Here is a 23,364-nt window from a genome sequence, read left to right as displayed (position 1 = left end):
CAAGACAGTGTGCGATTGCAATAAAAAAGGCCAACACCATGCTGGGAATTATTAGGAAGGGAATTGAAAACAAATCAGCCAGCATCATAATGCCCATGTATAAATCGATGGTGCGGTCTCATTTGGAATACTGTCAAATTCTGGTCACCGCACCTCAAAAAGGATATTATAGCATTGGAAAAAGTCCAGAAAAGGGCAACTAGAATGATTATACTATCCAGCACTTTAAGAATTGCAGCATATTAGCACTTTAAACCTTGAAGAGACCGAGGACACCTAAGGTCAAAATTATCTAGCACTTTAAGAACTGCAATATTCCAGCACTTTAAAATCTGCCAACCTACGCCTTAAAGAGATTGAGAACTCTCCTTGTAAAGAGACCAAGAACACTCAGTGTCAAAATTATTCAGCATTGGATGAACTGCAGCATACCAGCACTTAATCTTCCAGTAAACAAACTACCAGCTGCAACCAGCAGCCCACCCTACCTATTAATTAGGGTTATTTTTGGGTCTTAAATTGATTTAAAATTGAATAGTTTTATCTGACCTTAAGGGATTATTATCCACTAAATCGAGGTAGGATAGTGGCCAATTAATTAGAAGAGGGTAGGGGGAGGGGGTGAAAAAAAATTAATTATTACTAAAATTATCATTAATTAATTGGTTGAGACGACTAGTAGTGGTTAGAAATTTTGAGGTAGAGTGGGCAAATGAACAGAACACGTTGTGTGGTTGCTGACTTAAGACAGAGACCCAGCTTTCAGAAAATCGGGATAAGTGATGTCGGGCCAGGGGATTCCAGTGCTCCTGGGGAGGGGAAAGTACAGCGGTGGGAACAGGCAGAATGTGAACGGAAGGAGTACGAGACACAAGAGGGCTCGCCCCCCTTCCAGCCTGTGTCCCATCCCAAGGATGGCAAGTGGGACGGCCAAGTGGAGACACTCGCCTCCGTCCCTGGTGATGTGCAACGCCAGGTCCATAAATAATAAAACCTCAGTCCTGCAAGAATTTTTCATCAGGCAGGACATGGACCTGGCTTGCGTGACGGAGACCTGGGTGCGGGAGGGAGAGACAGTTGCTCTCTCCCAAGTAGCCCCGCCTGGGTTCTCTGTCCTTCACCAGGCCCGGACTAGCGGGCGGGGGGGAGGGGTGGCCTTTTTCATGCGGGAGGATTGCTCCTTCAGGAGGCTTCCGCCGCCAGAGATCAAGGGCGTGGAGTGTGTGGGCCTGGAGTGGGACGTTGGGGAGAGTCTGGCAATCTGGCTGGTGCACCGTCCGCCTAACGCACCAGCCAGTGCCCTGCCGTCCTTGATGGAGGCTGTAACAGGCTGGGCATTGGAGCATCCTCGACTTATAGTCCTGGGTGACTTCAATGTCCATGCCGAGGACGCAGCTTCCACTCGTGCGACGGACCTAGTGCTTTCCATGGCAGCACTGGGACTTTCCCAATATGTAACAGCGCCCACACACCAGGCTGGGCACACACTAGACCTGATCTTCGCGGCGGGAGTAACAATGGGTCAGATATCTGCTGAGGCAGTGCCATGGTCTGACCACCAGGTCCTGAAGGCCCGTGTGGACATACCACCTCTGTCCCGTTTAGGCGGTGAGCAGATTTTGGCTCGCCCGCGTAGTCAGATGGACCCATTGCGGCTTCAGATGGCTATGCGGGACCCTTGGCCTACCGGCGACTCGTTGGATGGACTGGTGGAGACCTGGAACAACCGGCTCTCCGAGGCCATCGACGAAATCGCCCCCAGACGTCCTCTTCATCCTCGATCACGATCCGCCCCGTGGTATACCCCGGAGCTGCGATCGATGAAACGACGATTAAGACGACTAGAGAGACAATGGCGTCGCGCTCGTGACGAAGCTACGAGAACATCATATAGGTCATTTATGAGGGCCTATGAGATGGCTATTCGGACTGCAAAGAAGGAACACTTTGCATCCAGAATCGCATCTGCGACCTCGCGCCCAGCACAATTGTTTAGTATAATTCGGTCATTAACAGAATTGCCACAGGGCAAACAAAATAGTAGAGAATTGGAAATAGGCTGTGAGGCTTTTGCGAGCTATTTCGCAAATAAGGTCTCGTCACTCCGACACGACCTACCCGCCATAATTAATACAGTAGATAAACTTGGGGCACCGAGCACGTCTTCTGGTTCAATTCTGGATTCCTTCAGTCCACTCAGTCTGGAGGAAGTCGACAGGACCCTTGCAGCTGTACGCCCTACGACCTGTAGGTTAGATCCGTGCCCGTCTTGGCTTATAAAGGCTAGCCAAACGTGGCTACGTGAACCACTACAGGACATCACCAATAGGTCCCTGATTGAAGAGATCTTTCCCACACCTCTTAAAGAGGCAGTGGTCCGTCCCCTCTTAAAAAAACCATCAGCAGACCCGGCCACGTTGGCGAACTATCGGCCGGTGTCAAACCTTCCCTTCCTGGGTAAGGTCATAGAGCGGGCGGTGGCGACTCAGCTGCAGGGATTCCTGGAGGACACTTCCGCACTGGATCCATTCCAGTCCGGCTTTCGGCCAGGTCACGGGACGGAGACAGTTCTGGTCGCCCTCATAGATGATCTTATGCGACATCTGGATCAGGGCGGTTCTGCAGTGCTGCTGTTATTAGATCTGTCAGCCGCTTTTGACACGGTTGACCACCAGCTACTGACTGACCGCCTCACCGATGTGGGGATACAGGGATCTGCCTTGCAGTGGCTGACTTCCTTTCTCCAAGATCGGGGACAAAGGGTGGTGATAGGGGAGGAAGCATCCCAGAGGCACTCCCTTGGTTGCAGGGTGCCGCAGGGAGCGGTCCTATCCCCGATGTTATTTAATATCTATATGCGCCCCCTTGCCCAGATTGTCAGGAGGTATGGACTGGGTTGCCATCAATATGCGGATGACGCCCAGCTCTACCTAATGATGGGTGGCCAGTCTGACTGTACCCTGGAAAATCTAGACCTGGCATTACAAGCCGTGGCCTCTTGGCTCAGACTGAGTCGGCTGAAATTGAATCCGACGAAGACGGAGGTTCTCTACCTGGGTCGGGGCGGTCCGGGGAGAGAGATCCAGCTGCCGGCCCTTGACGGGGTGCCACTAATACCGGTCCCCAAGGTCAAGAGCTTAGGCGTGCTCCTTGAGTCCTCCCTTACAATGGAGGCTCAGGTGGCAGCCACTGTTAGATCTGCCTTTTTCCATCTTCGGCAAGCACGGCAGCTGGCCCCTTACCTGGACCGCAGCGACCTAGCAACGGTAATCCATGCTACGGTCACCTCAAGAATAGATCACTGTAATGCTCTCTACATGGGGCTACCCCTGACGCTAACCCGGAGACTACAACTAGTGCAGAACGCTGCGGCACGGCTGTTAATGGGGCTACCACGACGGGGGCACATTCAGCCAGTGCTGAGAGAGCTGCACTGGTTGCCTGTTGTGTTCCGAGTTCGTTTCAAGGTGTTGGTATTAACCTTTAAAGCCCTTTATGGTCAGGGACCTGCCTATCTACGGGACCGCCTTTCCCCATATATCCCCCAGAGAGCACTGCGATCAGGGACAAAAAATCTGCTGTCTGCCCCTGGCCCAAAAGAAGCCAGGCTATGTGCAACAAGATCTAGGGCCTTCTCGGTGGCAGCACCAGAACTCTGGAACACCCTCCCAGAAGCTATAAGGGCCCTGCGGGATCTGTCGGCGTTCCGCAGGACCTGTAAGACCGAACTGTTTAGACAGGCATTTCTGGTTGACTGAAAATGAGCTGCCACCGGACATCCTACAGAAGCTGGTGGTCATAGTCAGAACCCAATACCGCCAGACTGGATCGAGATAGCGTAATAGTTTTAAACTGATAAATGTATTATGGTTTTATATGTTTTATGGAATGATTGTTTTTATGATACTGTAAGCCGCCCTGAGTCCGCTTGCGGAGAGGGCGGGATATAAATGCAAAGTAATAAATAAATAAATAAATAAATTAAAGGGTTGAAACACTTTCCCTATGAAGAAAGGTTAAAATGCTTGGGGCTCTTTAGCTTGGAGAAACGTTGACTGCGGAGTGACATGATAGAGGTTTACAAGATTATGCATGGGATGGAGAAAGTAGAGAAAGAAATACTTTTCTCCCTTTCTCACAATACAAGAACTCGTGGGCATTCGATGAAATTGCTGAGCAGTCAGGTTAGAACGGATAAAAGGAGGTACTTCTTCACCCAAAGGGTGATTAACATGTGGAATTCACTGCCACAGGAGGTGGTAGCAGCTAAAAGCATAGCCAGCTTCAAGAGGGGGTTAGATAAAAATTTGTAGCAGAGGTCCATCAGTGGCTATTAGCCACTGTGAGTGTGTGTGTATATTTGGCCACTGTGTGACACAGAGTGTTGGACTGGATGGGCCATTGGCCTGACCCAACATGGCTTCTCTTATGTTCTTAAGGTCTCATTTATGTCAAATCCAGCCCTCATAACAACTGAGTTCAAAACCCCTGCACAATGATCTTGTGGCTGTAGCTTCCATCGACCAGTTGCTCAGCCAAAAAGTGAGTTTGGCGACATGGTAGCACCAATGGCCCTTGCTATACCGCACAGCAGCCAAGGTAGTATCAGCTACAAAAACACCTTCCCTGTCCTCAGGAGGTAGGTCAAACTGGGGGGAGATCCAAAACCTTTCTCTGCCACTTACACAGCCAAAGGAATGATACACAGGCTAAACAGGAACTAAGCCACTGAAGCCTAGATAGAAAGGGCACTGGTCTCATGGGCTCTGCGCAGGGTTGAGCTGCTCCCACAGACTGTAGCCTCTTTCTCCTCCTCCCTCGATGGGGAAGAATTTATTTTATTTATTTATTTGCCTTAGATTTATATCCCGTCCACTCCAGAAGTGGACTCAGGGCAGCTAACAGTCATAGCAAAATCAACAATTTCAGTTACAAATTTAAAACGATAAAACATAAATAATTAACGATTTTAAAAGCTAGATATTTGGTGCTATACAATTTAAGAAGCTAGATATTTGGTGCTGATCCTGATTCCATACTGGCCACAGCAGCATGCACACCAGGATATGTAGGAGTTAGTCTGTTGAAGCTGAGAAGGCATGATAGTCTGAGCCACCTGAAACCTGGAGTGCTTTGGCCCATCCTATTCATTTCTCCATATCTGGCCAGATATCTTAAGGAAAGGCAAGACAGAGTCCACTACTAGAACAGGCCATAACCTCCTAGATCAGGGGTGTTAAATTCATTTGTCAGGAGGGCCAGCTCCGACACGAATGGGATTTTGTGGGACCAGGCCATGAGTGTCATAAAATATGCCAGGTAATGGAGATATAAACTTTATAATGGACACAGACAAACCCAATTAAGGATATTTTTAAAACTTAAAATACGAACATGCTTAAAACTCTTCCAATGGTTTAAGTTGAAAAGGTGGGGGGCTAGTGGAATTTGGCAATGCAATTTTTAAAATAAAACATCAAGAAAAAGCACAAGGCTCTGTGGAAACAATTAAATGGAATTGTAAACTTCTCCCCACCACTCTACTCAAATTGGCAAAGCCTTTCAATATAATATCCCCCTTTGGCTGTGGGTTCCCACATTAAAGTACTCACTAGGTTAGATCCATTCAGGACAGATAAGCTGGCTGAAAGCATCAACCCTTGTTTGCAAAGACACAACTCCAGGAAGCAAGAGTTTCAGCTAGCTATAGGAAAGCTTAAAATGTAACCATCTCCACTCCATTTGAAACCATTGCAGAGTACAGACAAAACTGCAAGGAAAATGTGGAATGGATCTTAAAATCCATCCCACGTCTTCCTTGCAGCAGCCAGCAAAGAAAGGCAGGAAGAACCTGGGACTCAGCCTGCAAGCTTCAAAGGGTGCTTCAAAGAGCCTGAAAGCGTCTCAGCCTGGAAACTTCAAAGAGTCTAGGAGCTGGAAGAGCCTGGGAGCTTCAAAGGGTAAGGACCAGAGGAGAGGAGAGAAAAGAGCCCCAGGGGCCTGATCAAAGCCTTGGGCAAGTCGAGTGTTTGACACCCCTGTCCTAGATTCTCTCTGCGAGAGGAACTCCTTCCTCCTGATGTGGAAGATCCACCACAGGAGTAGAAAGTTTCAGAAACTTTAGAGCAGGAGCAAAAGATGAAGGAAGACCTTGGTGGCAAAAGGCCTCTTGGGATTGGAAGGAGATGACCCTCAACACTCATCTGACACTCCTTTTCGGACAGGTCAGAGCTACTATCTGAGAGAACAGGGGCATTAGCTAAATTTGTCCAACTCTAAAGGGCAGCTTCATGTGCACTTCTGGAGGGAAGGGGAGAACTGGTGCTTGCAGCTGCTACAATCCCTTCTACCCATAGCCCCTTCTATAAAAGATTCCACCCACTGTTGAAAGACCCCTGACATCCCTGGTAGGAGAGGGTCAGAGTACTTCTGCAGCAGTTCTCTTACCACCTACTGAACCCTAGTGCAGGAGGAAAAGGTATGGCAATATTCTGGTAGGAAGAAAGTGTACCCCCTCCTCTGGTGCTCACCGCCATCTCATCCCTTACCCAGTCACTCGCAGAGAAAGAGGGGAAAGAGGAGAATGATTTGGGAAGAGCTCAGTGTCCATATATAGGGCCCTGGGAGTTCTGCTGGACACATAATGTCTCTTGAAGCCCAGGGGACTGAAGAGTCTGCTGATGGCTCCATTGCCCATGCTGTTTCCACACAGTACTGCAAAGCTGCAAATCCCCTGGGCTCCCCTGAGCCAAAGCACCATTGCCTTACACTGAAGATAAGGATGAATGAGGAGAGCTCTGAAAATGAAAGTACTTAGAATGCTTTTTAGAATGCTCTACTTAGAATGCCATAGGCAGGAAGAGAAGACTAAAGGGGAGATGGAGGAAATCCTCCCCGCCAGAACAATAAAGCCAGATTTCCTATTGCCAAAAGTGGAGGGAAGAGAGTTCCCCCACACATCCCGGTCTCCTAGTCCTTCCAAGGGATAATGTAATTGTTAATGAAACATCAAAATGAATTTAGATTCTGCAACATATTCCAATTTTATGTGATTTCAATTACAGTCCTGATGCTCCAGACACAGAATCCAAGTGTACCCCTGTAACACAATTAATTAACTTTGAAGTGCATGGGCTTTCACTGACAAGTGAAGGAAAACAAAGCATCCCTGTACCAAGCAATAATTGTATTTCAACACACTGGGTGACAATACAGTCTGCCTGTACATGGAAATACTGTCAAATATTTAAAAATCAAATTAGCAAATGTCTTTCAAGTTTGAATTAATATAATATAAACTTGTGTTCACACTAGGGATGGGCACGAACCAAACCATGAAGGCAAATTCTGAGTCTCTTTAAACCCTTGCAGCGGTTGGCTCAGCTGTTTCGGCTGTCTTCTGCAGTCCCTTTAAACTTAAGGGCACAAGACAGCCTGAAACAGCTGAGTGGCAGCTCCCTGCCGCTCAGCTGTTTTTTGGACTTTCTGCAAACCTTGTTGAAAGGGACTTCAGCCCTTGTTTCAACAGGGTTTGCTGAGCCACAAACCAGTTGTTCATGAATAACCCTTGGTTCATTTCAGTTAACAGTTCAGCCACAAACCTCAATTTTCCAGTTCATACCTATCCCTATTCACTGCTCCCTCATGCAATCTTACATGAAAAATTATGTGATCTGTCTTTCTAAATCACTATTTGGCAAAATGCTAAATTGCACTGCACTGCAAAGCTGCAAATCTCCTGGACTCCCCTGAGCAGTCTTACATGAAAAATTATGTGCTCTGTCCTTCTAGATCACTATTTGGGAAAATGCTAAATTGCTTGGCACATACTCTGCATGCAGCTTGTGTCCAACACCTACTCAGTCAAAAGAAAAACATAAAAGCTCTGTGCCCATATTAATCTTTCAAAGAGGAACAATCAAGAAAATATTTCATGCAAATCAGACCTTTTGAAAATATAAATATTCATTCTTACATACAGAGATTAGGTGCCACAAAATGCAGAATTGTTTAAGCTTTGTGCTGAATACATTTTATACAATACAACACATTGTGTGGACTTTGGAGAAATTTTAGCTTTGTCAGATACTTTTCAAAGTTCCTGGATTTGCATACAAAGAAGCTAGGCGCTGTAACAAATTTTGACTTGCAAGTTAACAAGTCAAAGGCTTTAAGCAAATTGCTTACTAGCACAGAATCAAAGTTTAGAAAGTAAAGTCCAGGCCCTGCATTTTTATGTTAAAAGTATGTGCACACTAAGCTTGCTTTGGAAAAAGCAACACAAAAAGTGTGTTCTATACTACACTGCCAAACATTACTCTTAGCCGAGTAATGTTTCAGTCTTACAGGATGTGAGTGAAGTAATTATGTAATATGCAACTAACTAATATAAACTAACATGCAAAGCTGGGTCAAAAAATTAGTGGTTCTGATCTGCACATATGGGTATAATTTCCTTTGTTATAAAATGCAGATTTCTAGGCTGTCCATATAACATGTACAAGAAATACTATTGTAAGCCTCATAACATGCCTCAGGGAATTCTTTGCAACTTATTGCATTTTTTGCTCCAGCTGAAACCTCAACAATCCTAAACTGGAAAAGGGAGGGGACATATCCTCCTTGATCACAAAAACATCTGCATGCCCTGTGAAGCCAGTCTGATAGTACTATTCCACATTTGGAGAATTTTGCCTTACCAGTATTTGCAAAAATCTGCAAAAACTGGAACCTACACATGGAGCCTGTTCATCTTACCACCTTTTCCCAAGTTGCTCTGACAACACAATTTGCAGTTAGTAATGTAAAAATCCCCCACAAATTTATATTCTTAATTTATATACTACCAACTTCCTCCCCAACTTGCATCATTCCCCTTTCCTCCATTTGTTGCTCTCACAAACCACGTATCTCTTCAAGCTTACTAATGTGTGGCTAGAGTTTATCTGAAGCTGGGGTTGGTTTAGGCTGCAAAAACTGGCAACTTAGAGCAGCACACCCAGCTGATAACACCCACAGGCCAGCACTACATATTCTTGATGGTCATACATGAACATATGTAGCTACCTTATACGAAAATCAAACATTTAAATCAGCACTGTCTACTCCAGTTAGAAACAACCCATCAGAGAAACATCTTTGCTTAGCAACAGTCCACCAATGTTTCAGTTTCAGAAAGGTCTTTCCCCAACACTTGCTTGCTGAGATTCTTCATTTAAAGAAAAAGATGGGACTGAAGAAAGGTTGTTTGTTATGTCAAGCATGGAAGCTACCACTGAGCCACAATTCCCCTCATAAAGTGGTCATGTGGATCTAGTTTTGGTGGTTTCCACATGGGATTGTATTGTGTGAAGATCCCTTTCATAGCATCATAGTCTCAAATGCTAATCTACATTTGAAGACTCGCATGGTAAAAGTTCCAGCTAGGGTGTGCCTTGCCTCCATTAACCTTTGGCTAAAACTAAGTCTTTAAACCACGGGGCTTAACTCCTTTGATTCTTTGATACAGTCATCAAGCTACATGGCTAAAGGCAGTTAATAACGTTGGCAAGTTTGGGCTTTCCCCTAGCCATTCTGTTTTGGAAATGGTGTCACGTTCTCAGGATGCAGGCAGGCAGGAGTCCAAAGCCAGTCCAAGGTCAAAGTCCAGAAAGTCAAGCAGGAGCCAGGTCACCAATGCAGAATCATAGCTGTCGTGCGTAGTATGCATAGGGTTGTAGCAGCTGGAGGGGTCTTCCCGCTGGGATAGCACTGCGCCGAGGGCAACGCTGGAGGCGTCGGTCTCTACTGTGAACAGCTCAGTGGTGAAGTAGGTTTCCAGGGTGGTGAAGGCATGGTCTGCCTCTGGAGTCCAGTGAAATGGCTCTTTAGGCCAGAGGAGCTGGGTCAGAGGTATGGTTACCTCGGCATAGGCAGAGATGAACTGACGGTAATAATTGGAAAAGCCAAGGAACCGCTGTACATCCTTGCGGTTCTGCGGCATCTGCCAGGTCAGGACCACCTTGACTTTGTTCGGGTCCACCCGAGTCCCATGGGGTGAGACGATGTGGCCAAGGAACTCAACTGCTGTTAAGTCAAAGGCACACTTCTCTAGCTTGGTGCAGAGACCATGTTCGCACAGGTGTTGCAGGACCTGGTGGATGTGCCCTGTGTGCTGGGTGGGGCTTTGGGAATAAATTAAAAGGTCATCCAAATAAATGATCACAAAGTGGTCGAGCAGGTCACGGAAGATGTTGTCCATCAGCCTTTAGAAGACAGCGGGGGCATTGATCAGGCCAAAGGGCATCACAAGATACTCATACTGGCCATAATGGGTCCCAAACGCCGTCTTCCATTCGTCTCCTGCGCAGATCCGCATCAAGTTGTACGCGCCCCGGAGGTCCAGCTTGGTATAGACCTGGGACCCCTCAAGGCGATCCAGTACTGGGATCAGTGGCAAAGGTTGTGGTCCTGGACAGTGTTTTTGTTCAGGTCCCAGTAGTCATTGCAGGGCCGGAGCTCGCTGCCTTTCTTCTTGACAAAGACAACAGGGGCGGATAGCGGGGACATGGATGGCTGGATGAAACCCCGTTCCAGGTTTTTGGTGAGGACGTCCCGCAGGGCTGCTAGCTCCGGTTCGGACATGGGGTAGAGCCGCCCCATGGGCAGGGGTGCCCCTGGTACCAAATTGATGGCGCAGTCATAACGCCAGTGCGGGGGAAGCTGGTTGGCCCACTTTTCCTCAAAGACATCAGCAAAGTCTGTGTAGGCTGGGGGAAGTAGAGGACCAGCTGCTGGGGCGGCGGCAGCCAGGGTGGCCGACCAGGCCTGGTGAGGACAAGTGTCCTTGAAGCTCAGCTTTCCCTGTGCCCAGTCCACAAGGGGGTTGTGCTTTACGAGCCAGGAGAGTCCCAGAATGAGGGGAAAGCGGGGCATGCGAACAACATCAAATTGTACTTGCTCGTGATGGTGTTGGATCTGGAGTGTAACTGGGTGGGTCTCCTGGGTCACCGGACCGGAGTGGAGGAGGTGCCCGTCAATGGTTTTGACCAGGGTCAGGGTGTCTTTGTCCTGCACTGGGATCTGGTGTTACTTCACAAAGGCCACGTCACCAAAGTAGTGGGCGGCCCCAGAGTCAACCATGGCGTAGACAAACAGCCAGCGCCCGTCCAGTGTGACCAGTACGAGAAACGGGCCCTGGCTGGTAACGTAGGGTTCAGGGGACCCGGCTAGGTGCCCTAAGTCAGGGGGTCCACTCAGACTTGGGGCTGATCTTTTACTGGTGGCGGTGGCATGGTACTGGGCTGGGTGCGCTTGGCGGGACAGCCAGAGGAGAAGTGCCCCGCCCCTCCACAGTACAGGCAGAGATTCTGTGAGTGGCACTGTGCTTTTTCCTCAGGGGTGAGCCGCAGCCGTGCAGCCCCGAGTTGCATAGACTCTTTCACTCTTTTCTCCCCAACTTTTCCATAACTCTCCCTTCCTTCCTTCCTCTCATTCTTTTTCTCTCTGTCTTTCTGTCTTTTTCTTTCATTCTGTCTTCCTTCTCATTTTTATTTCTCTTACTCCTTTCTCTCTTTTTAAACCTCTCCCTTCCGTCCTTTCTCTCATTCTTTCTCTGTATCTGTATCTGTCTTTGTCTTTTTTATTTCATTCTGTCTACCTCCCTTTCATTTTTTTCTCACTCTCCTTTCTCCCCATCTTTTTCCTACTATTTTTTCTCTCATTCTTTCTCTCTCTTTTTCTTTCATTCTGTTTGTCTACCTTCCTTCCTGCCACCTACACATTCATCACCTCCTCCAATATTTTTCTAGGGCCCATTGTATTTCTTCCTACAATGGGCTTTACTACTAGTTAATCTATAAGAAGCTAGTTCAGAAAGGGAAAAAATAATTGTGACAGGTAAAAATGACAAATTTTTAAGTATTTCCATGGACATAAGAACTACGCTGGTGGATCAAACCAAAGGGCCACTGTGTTCCATGTTTGGATCAGTTAATATGTATTATAATTCATTACTAATATGTATTCTACTCTTCCTTTGTCCCAACAAGCTTCTGCTTCCCTTTTGTCTGGCTACTGTGATTTTAAGTTTTTGAAACTGAAAATGTCTTACATTCACCCTTCCGCACACTAAAGAGATTATTTGTCAGCTGAATATTGCAATGTGTAACTATAATACTATTGTAATTAAAATGCACATTTTCTACCCAATACTGCCACCCATCCCCCTCACCTCTAACTAAATGAAGGCATATTTTATGGAGGAAAGCAGGTGCCAAGCTAGCCATCTTTTTTTACTTATGACACTGGGCATCATGTGGAAGCCACAACAGGCAAAGAGATAAAAGATATCCCTGAAAGTTTGTCCTCACAACACACTTTTGAATCAGCATCCTCAACCAGTTTAAAGTCTGCTTCACACAAACAAGCCAAAAGCCAATCTTTCCTTGCACCGCCTTCCTGTTAAGTAAGAAACTTCCTCCAACGGGAAGCAGGATTCCATCTATTCCAACCAACAAAACCACCAGGTTATCAGTTTTGTCACAGGTTATAGGAAGCCAGATTCTAGTCCCAGACAGAAGAACCTGATTTTAGATTAAGCAGACAGGCTTTGCAGTAAAATGCCTTTGTAGAGAAGCCAAAAGCTATATCAAAGTCATGTATGGGTTGGGGGGGGGGGAGAGTTGCTTTTTTATAGCTCCTTTCAAGATTACCAGTTGTGTTATAAGCAGTGCACAAGCAGATTGTATCATATTTCATTTTATTAACATTAATATTTTAGAAGCAAACATAAGGTAATTTCAAAATTGTGTAACTACGGAAAGGAAAAAAAGAACACAAAGAACCAGTTATTTTGTTATTTATTCTTCTAATGACATACAACCTGAAACTTAATTTTAGTCTTACCATTAAGATTTACTTTATGGAGGCCAAACTGAATGTGATGGCATCCTCATGGCCACTATGAGAACACTGCTGCCATTTTAAAATGCTGTGAATGCCAAAACCTGAATGGACCTGCAGCACAGCACTCTTGTCTCCCCGCCCCATGCCTTTTCAAGTGTTTGCCCTGAGTTATACACCAAAAGGATGCAATCCAGCAGAGAAATTCCCTACTCAAACTCCACTGAAATGAACAAGATGTGCAAAAGCTCTAGTGCTTTTACATGGCTCCATTCACTTCAACAGTTCTGGATAAATTTTTTGGGCTGAGTCCCTCATAACAAGTTCCATTAATGGTATTCCTATTACAGATGGGGAGCTCAGGCTGGATTGAATCTATTTATTCACTTCATTTATATAATCCTTCTCCAAAGTAGGGACCCAAAGCAGTTGCACTATTCTCTTCACCTCTATTTTATTCACACACCAACCCTGCAAGGTAGATTAGACTGAAGTGTGACTGATCCAAGATCGCCCAACAAGTCTCCATGGCAGAGTGGATTAAGCAGTTTAAGAGACAAATAAGAACTGTGCTTGTTATGAAAGCAAGCCCTGAATATATCCATTTCAAGGTAATGGTGTTAACCTTTAAAGTCCTTAACGGCCTGGGACCAGAATATCTGAGGGACTGCCTCTCCCTGTATACCACCCCCCGGGAGCTCTACACTCTGCTGAACAGCATCTACTGGTTGTCCTTGGCCAAAAGATGTCCACTTAGCCTCAACTATGGTCAGGGCCTTTGCTCTCCTGGCCCCTACATGGTGGAACAAGCTACCATTAGAGACATCGGCCCTGCGGAGCCTGTTGCTATTCCACAGGGCCTATAAAATGGAATTGTCCACCAGGCCTTCAGTTGAGGTGGTAGACATCACCAAATACCTGAATATCAATATGGCCTCCCTGCCACATTCTGCTGTATATTGGTCCATCCATGAGCCCCACTGGAACTCTGATAGACTGTGTCCATCATTTGTCTCCGTTTGTCAGTCAGGGAGGAGTACTAGTAGAAAATAGTCGCCATCTGCATTTGAATTGTATTGGTATGTTGCCTGTACGTTTTAGCTAGCTATTTTAGTATCTATGTATTGTTTTACCTTTGATGTTACCCACCCTGAGCTGGTTTGGGAAGGGCAGGATATAAATATGAAATAATAAATAAAACTACAAGGAAATAAAGGCTTTTCAAATGACCAATCAACATGCATCCCGAAGATGCATTTTACTAACAGTGCATTAAAGTTATAATGCTCACTGGAAAGAAGGGAAAAAAGAGCAACTTGCATTTTCTCAAAGTAACATACTCAGGCCCGTAGCCACAGAGGAGTCTGGGGGGGCATGGCCCCCACCCACCCCTGGACTTTTATGGCCCCTCTATTCCCCGGGCCCCTGCTCTCTCTGTGCCGCTTTGGCGGCACCCCCACACACACCGCGGGCACCTGCCTCCCCCTCCCTCCCAACTCACCAACGTGGCAAAACAAGGAAGAGCGGGCTTCAGGGGCTCTTTCAAGACATCTCCGCCCCTGCCGGTCACGTGATCGGCACGGGGTGTCTTGAAAGAGTCCCTGAAGCCCGCTCTTCCTTGTTTCGCCACATTGGTCACGTGACCAGTTCGGGGGCGTCTTGAAAGAGCCCCTGAAGCCCGCTCTTGTTTCACCGCCTTGGTGAGTTGGGAAGGAGGGGGAGGTGCTGCACAGAGGGGGGTGGGGCCACCAGAGTGGCACAGAGATTGGGTCCAGAGCGGGGGCTGCCAGAGGGGGGCCCCCATCCAAAAAATTTTCCTGTGGGCCCCCCATCTGGAATTTTCTGGCTACAGGCCTGAAAATACTGCTGTTTGAGAGCTGGGAAACTGCAATATTCTTGCAACAGAAGATCTGGATGCCTATTTCAAAGAAATTGCAAACACACAAACACATTTTTTTTAAAAAAGATTACATTACTTGGCAAGTCCCTTAAGAACTCAACTCCTGATGTAAAGGCTATGCTCCTATGAACATTATTCTGGTGGGTGTAGACCTCACATTTGTTATATAGCTAAATATATTTTCTGTGAGGAAGATTTTGTTCAGTGAAGTCATGTGAGGATATTCCATTTCTCTACTGTTTAACTTACTAGATAGCGAACCCTGAACCCCTCCTTTTACTATGAACAGAAGAATCTTGTAAAGGTGCAAATGGAATATCCTCACATGACTTCAGAAATAAAGATCTGTATTACTCTTTTACAGGGAAAAATGCAAGCATCAGGTGTTAAAACTGATTCTGGAATGGATCCAGCCAGCCTTTTGGGCTCAATCTTAGGCAATTCCTCTCCTTAGGACGACAACCCTGCCGCACCCCTCTATGGCTTTTGTCCACACAGATCCCATGATCCCAAACATAGCCAAATACTGGTGTGGTCAAAGAGTATCCTTTCCTCCCATTTTCATCACTTGAAAAAACAACTGGATCCAACCTATTAGCTATCCATATAAACACAGACAACGTTAACAAAGTAAATATCCTAACATTCTTTACGTTTGTTCCCAATTCTATTTATTAGTTAACACTTGCATCTTCAAAGTCCTTTTCTTGTACAGAATATGAAGGTCCAGGTATAAATCTCAATAAAAACTAGTTCTATTACAAAAAGGCATCATCCAAATGAATATTCTATGAGAAGTTGTTCTAACAAAAATAATGTATCTTTTAAGACCTACATGTGTTTGGCACTCCTTTATTAAAAAGTCAGCAGGATTTAGCAGTGGAACAATGCTGTGCAAAACAACTCATCTTTGTTGAAACCCTCAAAAGGGAAAAAAAGATAGTGGCAGATACTCTTAAGCCACAAGAGCATATATATCATTATATAAAAATCTTTCAAATCCTGTTCTCATATTTTCAGTTTGAATGCTTTAAATGCCAAAGCAGAAAGGAAACAGCAACAATTGTGATCATGGCACTATTAACAAAGCCTTTTTAAAGGATTTTACTACTACTAACAAATTCTTTCAAAAGAACAAACTCTGAAGAAAATTAAGAAATGGGAAACTTGTGGGAAATCTTGGGAAATATCCTGAATATGGTATTAATGCATCACACTGCTCTCTGATACTTCAACTCCACTAATGGACAAACAGATACCTTCAATACATTTTATTTTCATAATTCAAGGGAGCAACCACACACCTTGAACTAAGTAGAGAATACTCAGCTATTAATTCCTTCCCAGGACCATGAAAATATTGGCCTTGCAGCTGACATACTTTCAACACTGCTTGTTCTGACCTGAGGCCTAGTCAGTTCTATTCCTCCATCCTTAGCTGTTTTATGTTTAGGTATCCTTTACGTATTCGTCACTGACCACCACAGCAAAATGTACTTAAGCATACAAACAGCAGATCCGTAGAGAAAGTGAGACTGAGTGAGTGTGTACATTCAGGTGGGTAGTCGTGTTGGTCTAAAATAACAGAACAAAATTCAAGTTCAGTGGCAGCTTTAGGATCAATAAAGTTCTATTCAAGGTAAAATCTTATGCCTTGAATAAAACTTTGTTGGGCTTAACAGTGCCACTGAACTTTAATTTTGTTCTGAGTGTGAGTGTGTATATAAGAGTGAGAAAACAACAAAAACAGCCCTACTCCCAATCATGATTACCTCAGCCATGTATTTTCTTTTCTTGCTAAGCCAAGCCATTTCTACTATTTCAAACAGCACGTACATAAAAAGCTAACTAGTTTTAAAGAAGCATTTCAGTTCTACCACTCCTCCTGACAATACCTGAAGGAAAATAAAATATAACCATGCTACTATAAAAATGACGTTTTCAGAACAAACAAACCTATGTTAGCAAGGCACCCTTGGACATAGGAAGTGGGAGAGCACAGAGGAACTACCCAGATGACCATCACGTTACGGTTTCTAGCGGCCATGTAGTCCTTTCTGCTTGGGACAGACTGGTGAGGCGGCGCTTGAGGGAGGAGATGTGGGGCTTTGAGAAGAAGGGGAGGCAGCTCTTGCAGAGCTTTCTTAGAGCTGTACAGGAAACGAGAAGTCAAACAAAGGGCCACTCTGTATTCTGTACTACAGACACCCTTCAATCGCCGGAGCTGATAACTTCAAAACTCCTTATTAAACCCCTAATAACAGAAAGTTATCTCAGCAATGTACACACAATCTTTCCATCCTAACGATCCAGTCGCTGATACAGGAAGTCTATACTCCGGGTATGAATAAATATGTATTTTCAAGAGACAGAAACCAGCCGCCAGTGAAAGCTTTCATTGGCTAGAAAAGCATTAAACAATGCTCCCCTCACACTACATTAATTTTGATCAACGATTTCACTTGCATAAGGCACACGCACGCAGCAAGAAAAGCGAGCCTAAAACAAAAAGCAGAAAACCACACTGTAACATGAATCCAAGTTACCTTCATACTGGCAGAGAATGCCAATATTGTTGTTCATCTTGTCCAAGTACTGGTAGTTCAACAGGTCCATCTTCATAAATAGCATTTAGCGGGCTAGCAAAGAAGACCAGCTTGCTTGCTTCCGCCCCTCAAAACAGCGACAAGAACGCGGGCAAACGCTGCCGAGTAGCTCCCGGCTCTTTCCCGAGCCCCACAAGCTCAAGGCCCAGGCTCCGACTAATCAAAACAAAGTATATTCAAAGCGAGCTGAGGAAAGGGAGGGGGGCCAAAATCTCCTTAAAGGGCTTTAGAATCAAGAGACGGAGAATTTGAAACGTATTGCGTCCCCGATTACAAACAAAATCGCATCTAGAGCTGTTTCCAGACTGGGAGGGGAAGGCGAGGAAAGAAAGAACAGCAACGATTTCCTAGCACAAAGACATGCTAATTCTCCTCACAGCCCGCTGCAAGTTAACTGCACTGACATGCAGGCTATGCTTGGTATGACTCCTATGTAAACTAGCTTCCTCTTTCTAGCAGACAGTGATGACTGAGCATGCTCAGTAAATCCCTGGAGCTCCTCAAATGTCAGGGATATTTTCTGCACAAGATCAGGCTCTAAATGTATTGAGAGTTTGAATGCAAGTCAGAGAAAGAGGAGGAGGAGTTGGAGACTATTCAGAAGAGGCCATGTCACATTCTGCCCTTACAGGAAGCGCAGTTAACACTGCAGAACTAGGAGGGGGGAGAAAGGAGGGAAAAGAAAGGAGGATCTCTGGGTAACACGTTAGCAAACTCCATTTACAGAAGGTTCACCCCCACCACAGAAAGGAATTTTTAAAACGTATCAGTCTTTTGCTTTACAAGTTTCTCACTTGCTTGTTTTTATACACCATATAACTCCTTCTGTTTAATTTCTAAGGTGTAACTCCAAGTTAATGGCATTTCAAGTAATATGTTACTTAAAGGAATTTATTGGTTTAATCAGTAAATTAGTACATTTGAAATATTTATAAGACCTTAATAGTTGGAAAAAAGCTATAAAAATGGCATTTTACTATCTGGGAATTTTACTTTTTAAGCCTTCTCCATCTTGAGAGAAACAAAGGCGATTTATCTGTCCACTATTCTCATCTCAGGATGCGGCTTGCTGTACTGCACATCAAATCTCAATCCAAAAAGTTCTTGCTTGTTTATACAGTGCATGTGAATCATCCCCAAGAGATAAAACATCTGTAATCAGTGCCATTATATGAATCTTGGGTCAATGGAAATCAATCTGTCACTCCCCTGTGGAAGATTATTGCCTAAAACCCAATTTGCTTTAGTAAAAGTAAATGTAGTAGGAAAAAGAAGGGATGCCAGGAACTTTGGCAATAATTTCCTCTCTATTTTTAAATGCTCTGTCAGATAGAACTTACAACAAAATCTTCTAAGTGAGAGCCACAGTCACTTGGTGATTCAGCAGCTGAACAAGGGGTATGGCTTCAGACTGCTGCCCTGGGCTATTGTCCTCCCACCACCACCATTGCTGGTTCCACCTCTCAGTCGCCCACCCAATTTCTGAGTTTCTTCAAAAAGGCTTACCCTCTCCCCCCCCCCCCCCCCCCGAATTTTCAGACTGCCACCTCCTCTTTTACCTGGGTTGGGGAAGTAGATATCCCTAGAGAAGAAAAAAAGTTGGAGAATGTGTAGATCCGTTTAATTTATAAATGAGAGGACTAAATTGAATTTAAAAATTAAGCATACACATGTAAAATGGTGAATCTGGCTATCTTCGACTACTCTATCACATAGCACCCAGAATATCAGCGTAAGACAGATAAAACAGATGCTGGGAGCATTTGCTTGGAAGAAGGAAACGTGAGTGCTTTATGAGTGCTTTCCTGGCTCAGTTTGTGTTCACATGCCTCCTGAGTAGTTCAGGAAAAAGTGTGTTTGACTTCACTTGCTCAGTTTCCCCCTCTGTCTAATTTCAATATGAGCAATTTAATGACTTTTGACCATGCCCACTAGTATCGTTGTTTCAGTTACACTAATGTATTATATAGTTTTGGATGTGCTGTGTAGCACTGGTGCCTGCCTTTGTTCAAAAAACCCCTCAGAGATACCTGTCCTAGTTTTGGGGGTAGCACAAGCTATGACATTAAGAATCACAGAGTTGGAAAACAGATTAAGAAGTGATATAACAGCACTTTTCAAAAGGCCTAAAAGAAAAGTGAGAACAGCTAGTTATCAGGACTCTTGAAAGAAAAAAAAAAACAAGTAATGCTCTAGATGAAGCAAGGTAAGCTTACTTGGATATCAGGAAATGCTTGCTAACTGTAAGAAACAATTCAGCAATAAAGCAAGTTCCTAGATAGCTGGAATATCCTTCCCTTAAAGTGTTTTTTTTTTTAAACAAGAACCTACAGGAGATGGTATCATCACGTGTCTACAGGCTTGAAACAGATGATCCCTAAGCAGATGGTAAGGCTTTGATCCTGGATGAAAAATGGTAAAAGTGTTACAGGATGATACAGTGAAATTTATCACTTATTTTTCAAAGAGGTAGACATTTACAGGCAATGCATAAGCAGCTGGCTTTTTCTTCTTTCTTAGAAAAAGATAGAAGCACTCCCCACACACATACATTGCTGCTTGTTAATTCCCCAATTTTACATTTTTCTATCTTTAGATGCCTATGGTGACAAGTCTTCCATTTATATTTTTTCCTTTACTTCAAGGGCATGGTTCCAGGTGAGCAGCCATGTTAGTTTGAAGCAGTAGAACAAATTTTGAGTCCAGTGGCACCATAAGACCAACAACAGTTTATTCAAGATATGAGCTTTCATGTGCTTGTTGGCATTAAAGGTGTCACTGCATATCCATGTCCTTGACCAAAATTTGTTCAAGGACATGGGTATGCAGTAAAATTGGATTGGTCATGCTATTGCCTGCTGTATTGGGGCTACACTAGTGTTGTATTAATAGGCAGTCCCTACATGAAGCAATACTGGTGGAAAGTTACTCCCACAGTAACTCTGGGAACTCCACTTATACTCATCAATCACAAGACTGACCACTGAAGAGCCATCTCCACCTATGGAGAGAGGGCATTAATCACTGTACAACAAAGTATGTTATATTATGACAACTTTGCCTAACCAGTCCCACAACCCCTCCTACACGCAGGCACACTGCCAGACAGAGTCTGCAACAATTTCCTTCTTAAAGCCTCCATGGCCCACTAGTTATGGGAACAACAGCAACAGACATTTCTCAAACCACAACCACCAGAGCTGTCTTTAGGCGAGGGCTGAAATCACCCAGCAGTCCAAACCAGGCTAACAGGAGCCTGCAAAAAACCCATCTAAACCATGATGGACCAGGAAAGAAAGAAGAACAATTAGCCCATCCCACAGTCTGGTAGACAGGAAGGAAGCCTGCATGCAGAACCCATAGCCACAGATTCCCCCCCCACACACACACACAGGACAAGGATTCAGATCCTCAATAGATTGCACACAATGTTTATAACAATTCACATAATAAGTGTATCTGTTGAAGTTTTGAATAAATGGTATTATTTTTGTATTGAGTCCTGATTATTGTTGTATTGAGTCCTGACTTCATCACAGAAATATGAGGATGCCAAACCTGTATTCATGGAGGGCTTCTGTTTCTCTGAAAGCGGCTTGATAAAAAGTACCATGGGTAGCTTCCACCCATACTTCGTATTCTGCACCTGTTACATTCCCATCTGCCATATACTTCTGTGAAAGCTTGACACTAGGTGGCCACAGCAGATTAAAATCCAAACATGGGTGTCAAACATGTGGCCTGCGGGCCAAACCAGCCCCCGGAGGGCTTCAATCAGGCCAGGGGGGCTCTCTTCTCCCCCATCCTGTCCTCACCTTGCAAAGCTCAGAGGCTTCCAACAATCCTAGCTCCTTTGCAGAGGCTAAAGCAGAAGCAAAGCTGCAACGAAAATGTGGAATGAATTTCCCACTTAGGCCTTTAGGCAGAGCAGGCTGGAATGGGAAATCCACTCCATGTTTTCCTTGTAACTTTGTTTCAATTGAGAGGTTTAACTTCCCAGCATTTCTATGGCCAGCTGCAATTTCCTGGAGATCAAGCATGGATGCTTTGAATCAGCTTTGTCCCTTCTCAAATTGAGTGAGAACTAGTGCCTAGTGAGTATTCTAACTTGGAAACCCACAACCAAAGGGGGATATTACACTGGAGAGCCATTGCTTATCTGAGTAGACTGGGAAGAGTGGGGGGAAGCTTGCAATGCCTTGCCATTTCATGTTTTCCCAGGTTAAGAGCATTTAATTTTTTTTTGTTTTCTGCTGTGTGATGCTTGTGCTTTTCCTTGATGTTTTCTTTTTAAAATTGCATTGCAAAATCCCCCTATTCCCCTACCTTTCCACTTTAAACAACATTTTGCAAGAGTTTTAAGCATGTCTGTATATTAAATTTAAAAATAATATCTTTAATTGTATTTCCCTGTGTCCTTTATAAGCTGTACATCTCTCTCTGGCATTACATTTTAGGACATGCATGGCTCGGACCCACAAATTCCCATTTATGTCAGATCTGGCCCTCCTAATGAATGAGTTTGACTCCCCTGTTCTAGACAAACCACCGCCGGTACACAATCTCAAGAGATATAAAGTAATAGAAATATATCAATAATGTAGAGCAGGGGTGGCCAACGGTAGCTCTCCAGATTTTTTTTGCCTACAACTCCCATCAGCCCCAGCCATTGGCCATGCTGACTGGGGCTGATGGGAGTTATAGGCAAAAAACATCTGGAGAGCTACCCTTGGCCACCCCTGGTGTAGAGACAATACAGCTGGACTGATAAAGCCATGATTTTTGTATGCTATATATTTAGCTACTATAGAGGACAATTATCAACTATATGAGAGTTACTCTTCTGTTAGAATACTCTATATGTGACATGATTATTGTGTGATGCATTTATTATTACTAAGTAGCTGATATAGCATTGTTTTGTCCCTACATCACTGTTATGTCTCTTAAGAGTTGATCGAAGAGTCTGCCAGCAGTTGATCGAAGAATCTGGATGAACTTCTGGGAGGCACAGAATCCCAGGGAAGAAAAAATTAGCACTCCAACATAGGAACAGCTATTAATTGTTACTACTACCACTATAGACACTGACTGTGGTATTCCTGCTACAGCAGAGCACCTGTAAAAGAATCTGAGAGAAGGTGAGATTCATTCATCTGCCAATCCTATTTTTTGTTGTTGCTGATGTTTCTACAAACCGGTTTGTAGAAACATCAGAAACAACAACAACAAAAAAAGGATTGGCAGATGAACCTGAAAAAGGGACCTACCTATCACCTAAATTCCACTTTAATACTCTTACCAATTTCTCAGTACTGTTGCTCCACCCCCAGGCTTCTGTTTTCCACCAGTGCAAGCAAGCGATTTCCCATCAGTTGCTCCGTGGGTGCATTTTGACGCATGGCTCCCTCCAGTTCCCCTCGCAGTCTCTTAATCCTTAAAAGACAACATCACAAAGCCACGAGGGGACCTGGAGGGAGCCGCACATTAAAATGTACCAGCGGAGCAACTGGTGGGAAATCGATCACTTGAGCCAGGGAAAAAAGCAGCCTGGGGACAGAGCAACGCTAGTGAGAAATTGGTCTCTGTTTTACAGTCATGAAGTGAAATACAACCCCCCTCCTCAATGTTTTTGCATGTGTCTCCTTGGAGCTTGTGTACTGCTTACTCTGTGCCAGCAGACTGATTCCTGAATTAGTCAATCCTATCCTCAGATGTCGTTGTGGAGGCCGATGGAGGAAAGGTGGGGGAAAACACTATTCATAGACTCAGGTGGGAAGGTTTTTAGACTGGTACCAATGCTTAGCAGGCATAATATTACACTCATCAGGGCCTGGAAGTGTTCCTTGATCAAACATAGGACCTGAACTAAGTCCCATTCCGCCCTGTACTACACCCAACCCTCCAATTTTCTCCTTATGCTGGATGTATCTCACTGGTAGTACGCATCACCCAGTGCAACTCTGGCAGCCCTTC

At 44.8% G+C, this 23,364-nt stretch overlaps 1 protein-coding gene across 3 annotated transcripts in view; it reads right to left on the bottom strand.

Moving 5' to 3' along the window:
• Positions 1-23,364, bottom strand: part of VGLL4 (vestigial like family member 4) — a 163,350-nt gene that overhangs the window by 94,786 nt on the left and 45,200 nt on the right. The window contains exon 1 of one of the 3 annotated variants that reach the window (XM_060239872.1): positions 17,329-18,011. The exons of 1 other annotated variant lie outside the window; for it this stretch is intronic. In XM_060239872.1, coding sequence (XP_060095855.1) covers positions 17,329-17,413 — 85 coding nt within the window. In that variant the 5' untranslated portion in view covers positions 17,414-18,011. Of the gene's footprint in view, positions 1-17,328; positions 18,012-23,364 lie in introns of those variants that run through there. One more of the 3 variants, XM_060239875.1, reaches the window with a different exon arrangement.

The sequence above is a fragment of the Heteronotia binoei genome, chromosome 5 (assembly GCF_032191835.1).
Source record: "Heteronotia binoei isolate CCM8104 ecotype False Entrance Well chromosome 5, APGP_CSIRO_Hbin_v1, whole genome shotgun sequence".
In the NCBI taxonomy this organism is placed as follows: Eukaryota; Metazoa; Chordata; class Lepidosauria; order Squamata; family Gekkonidae; genus Heteronotia; species Heteronotia binoei.
Note: the sequence above shows the minus strand (reverse complement) of the source record. Positions and strands in the feature narration are given on the sequence as shown.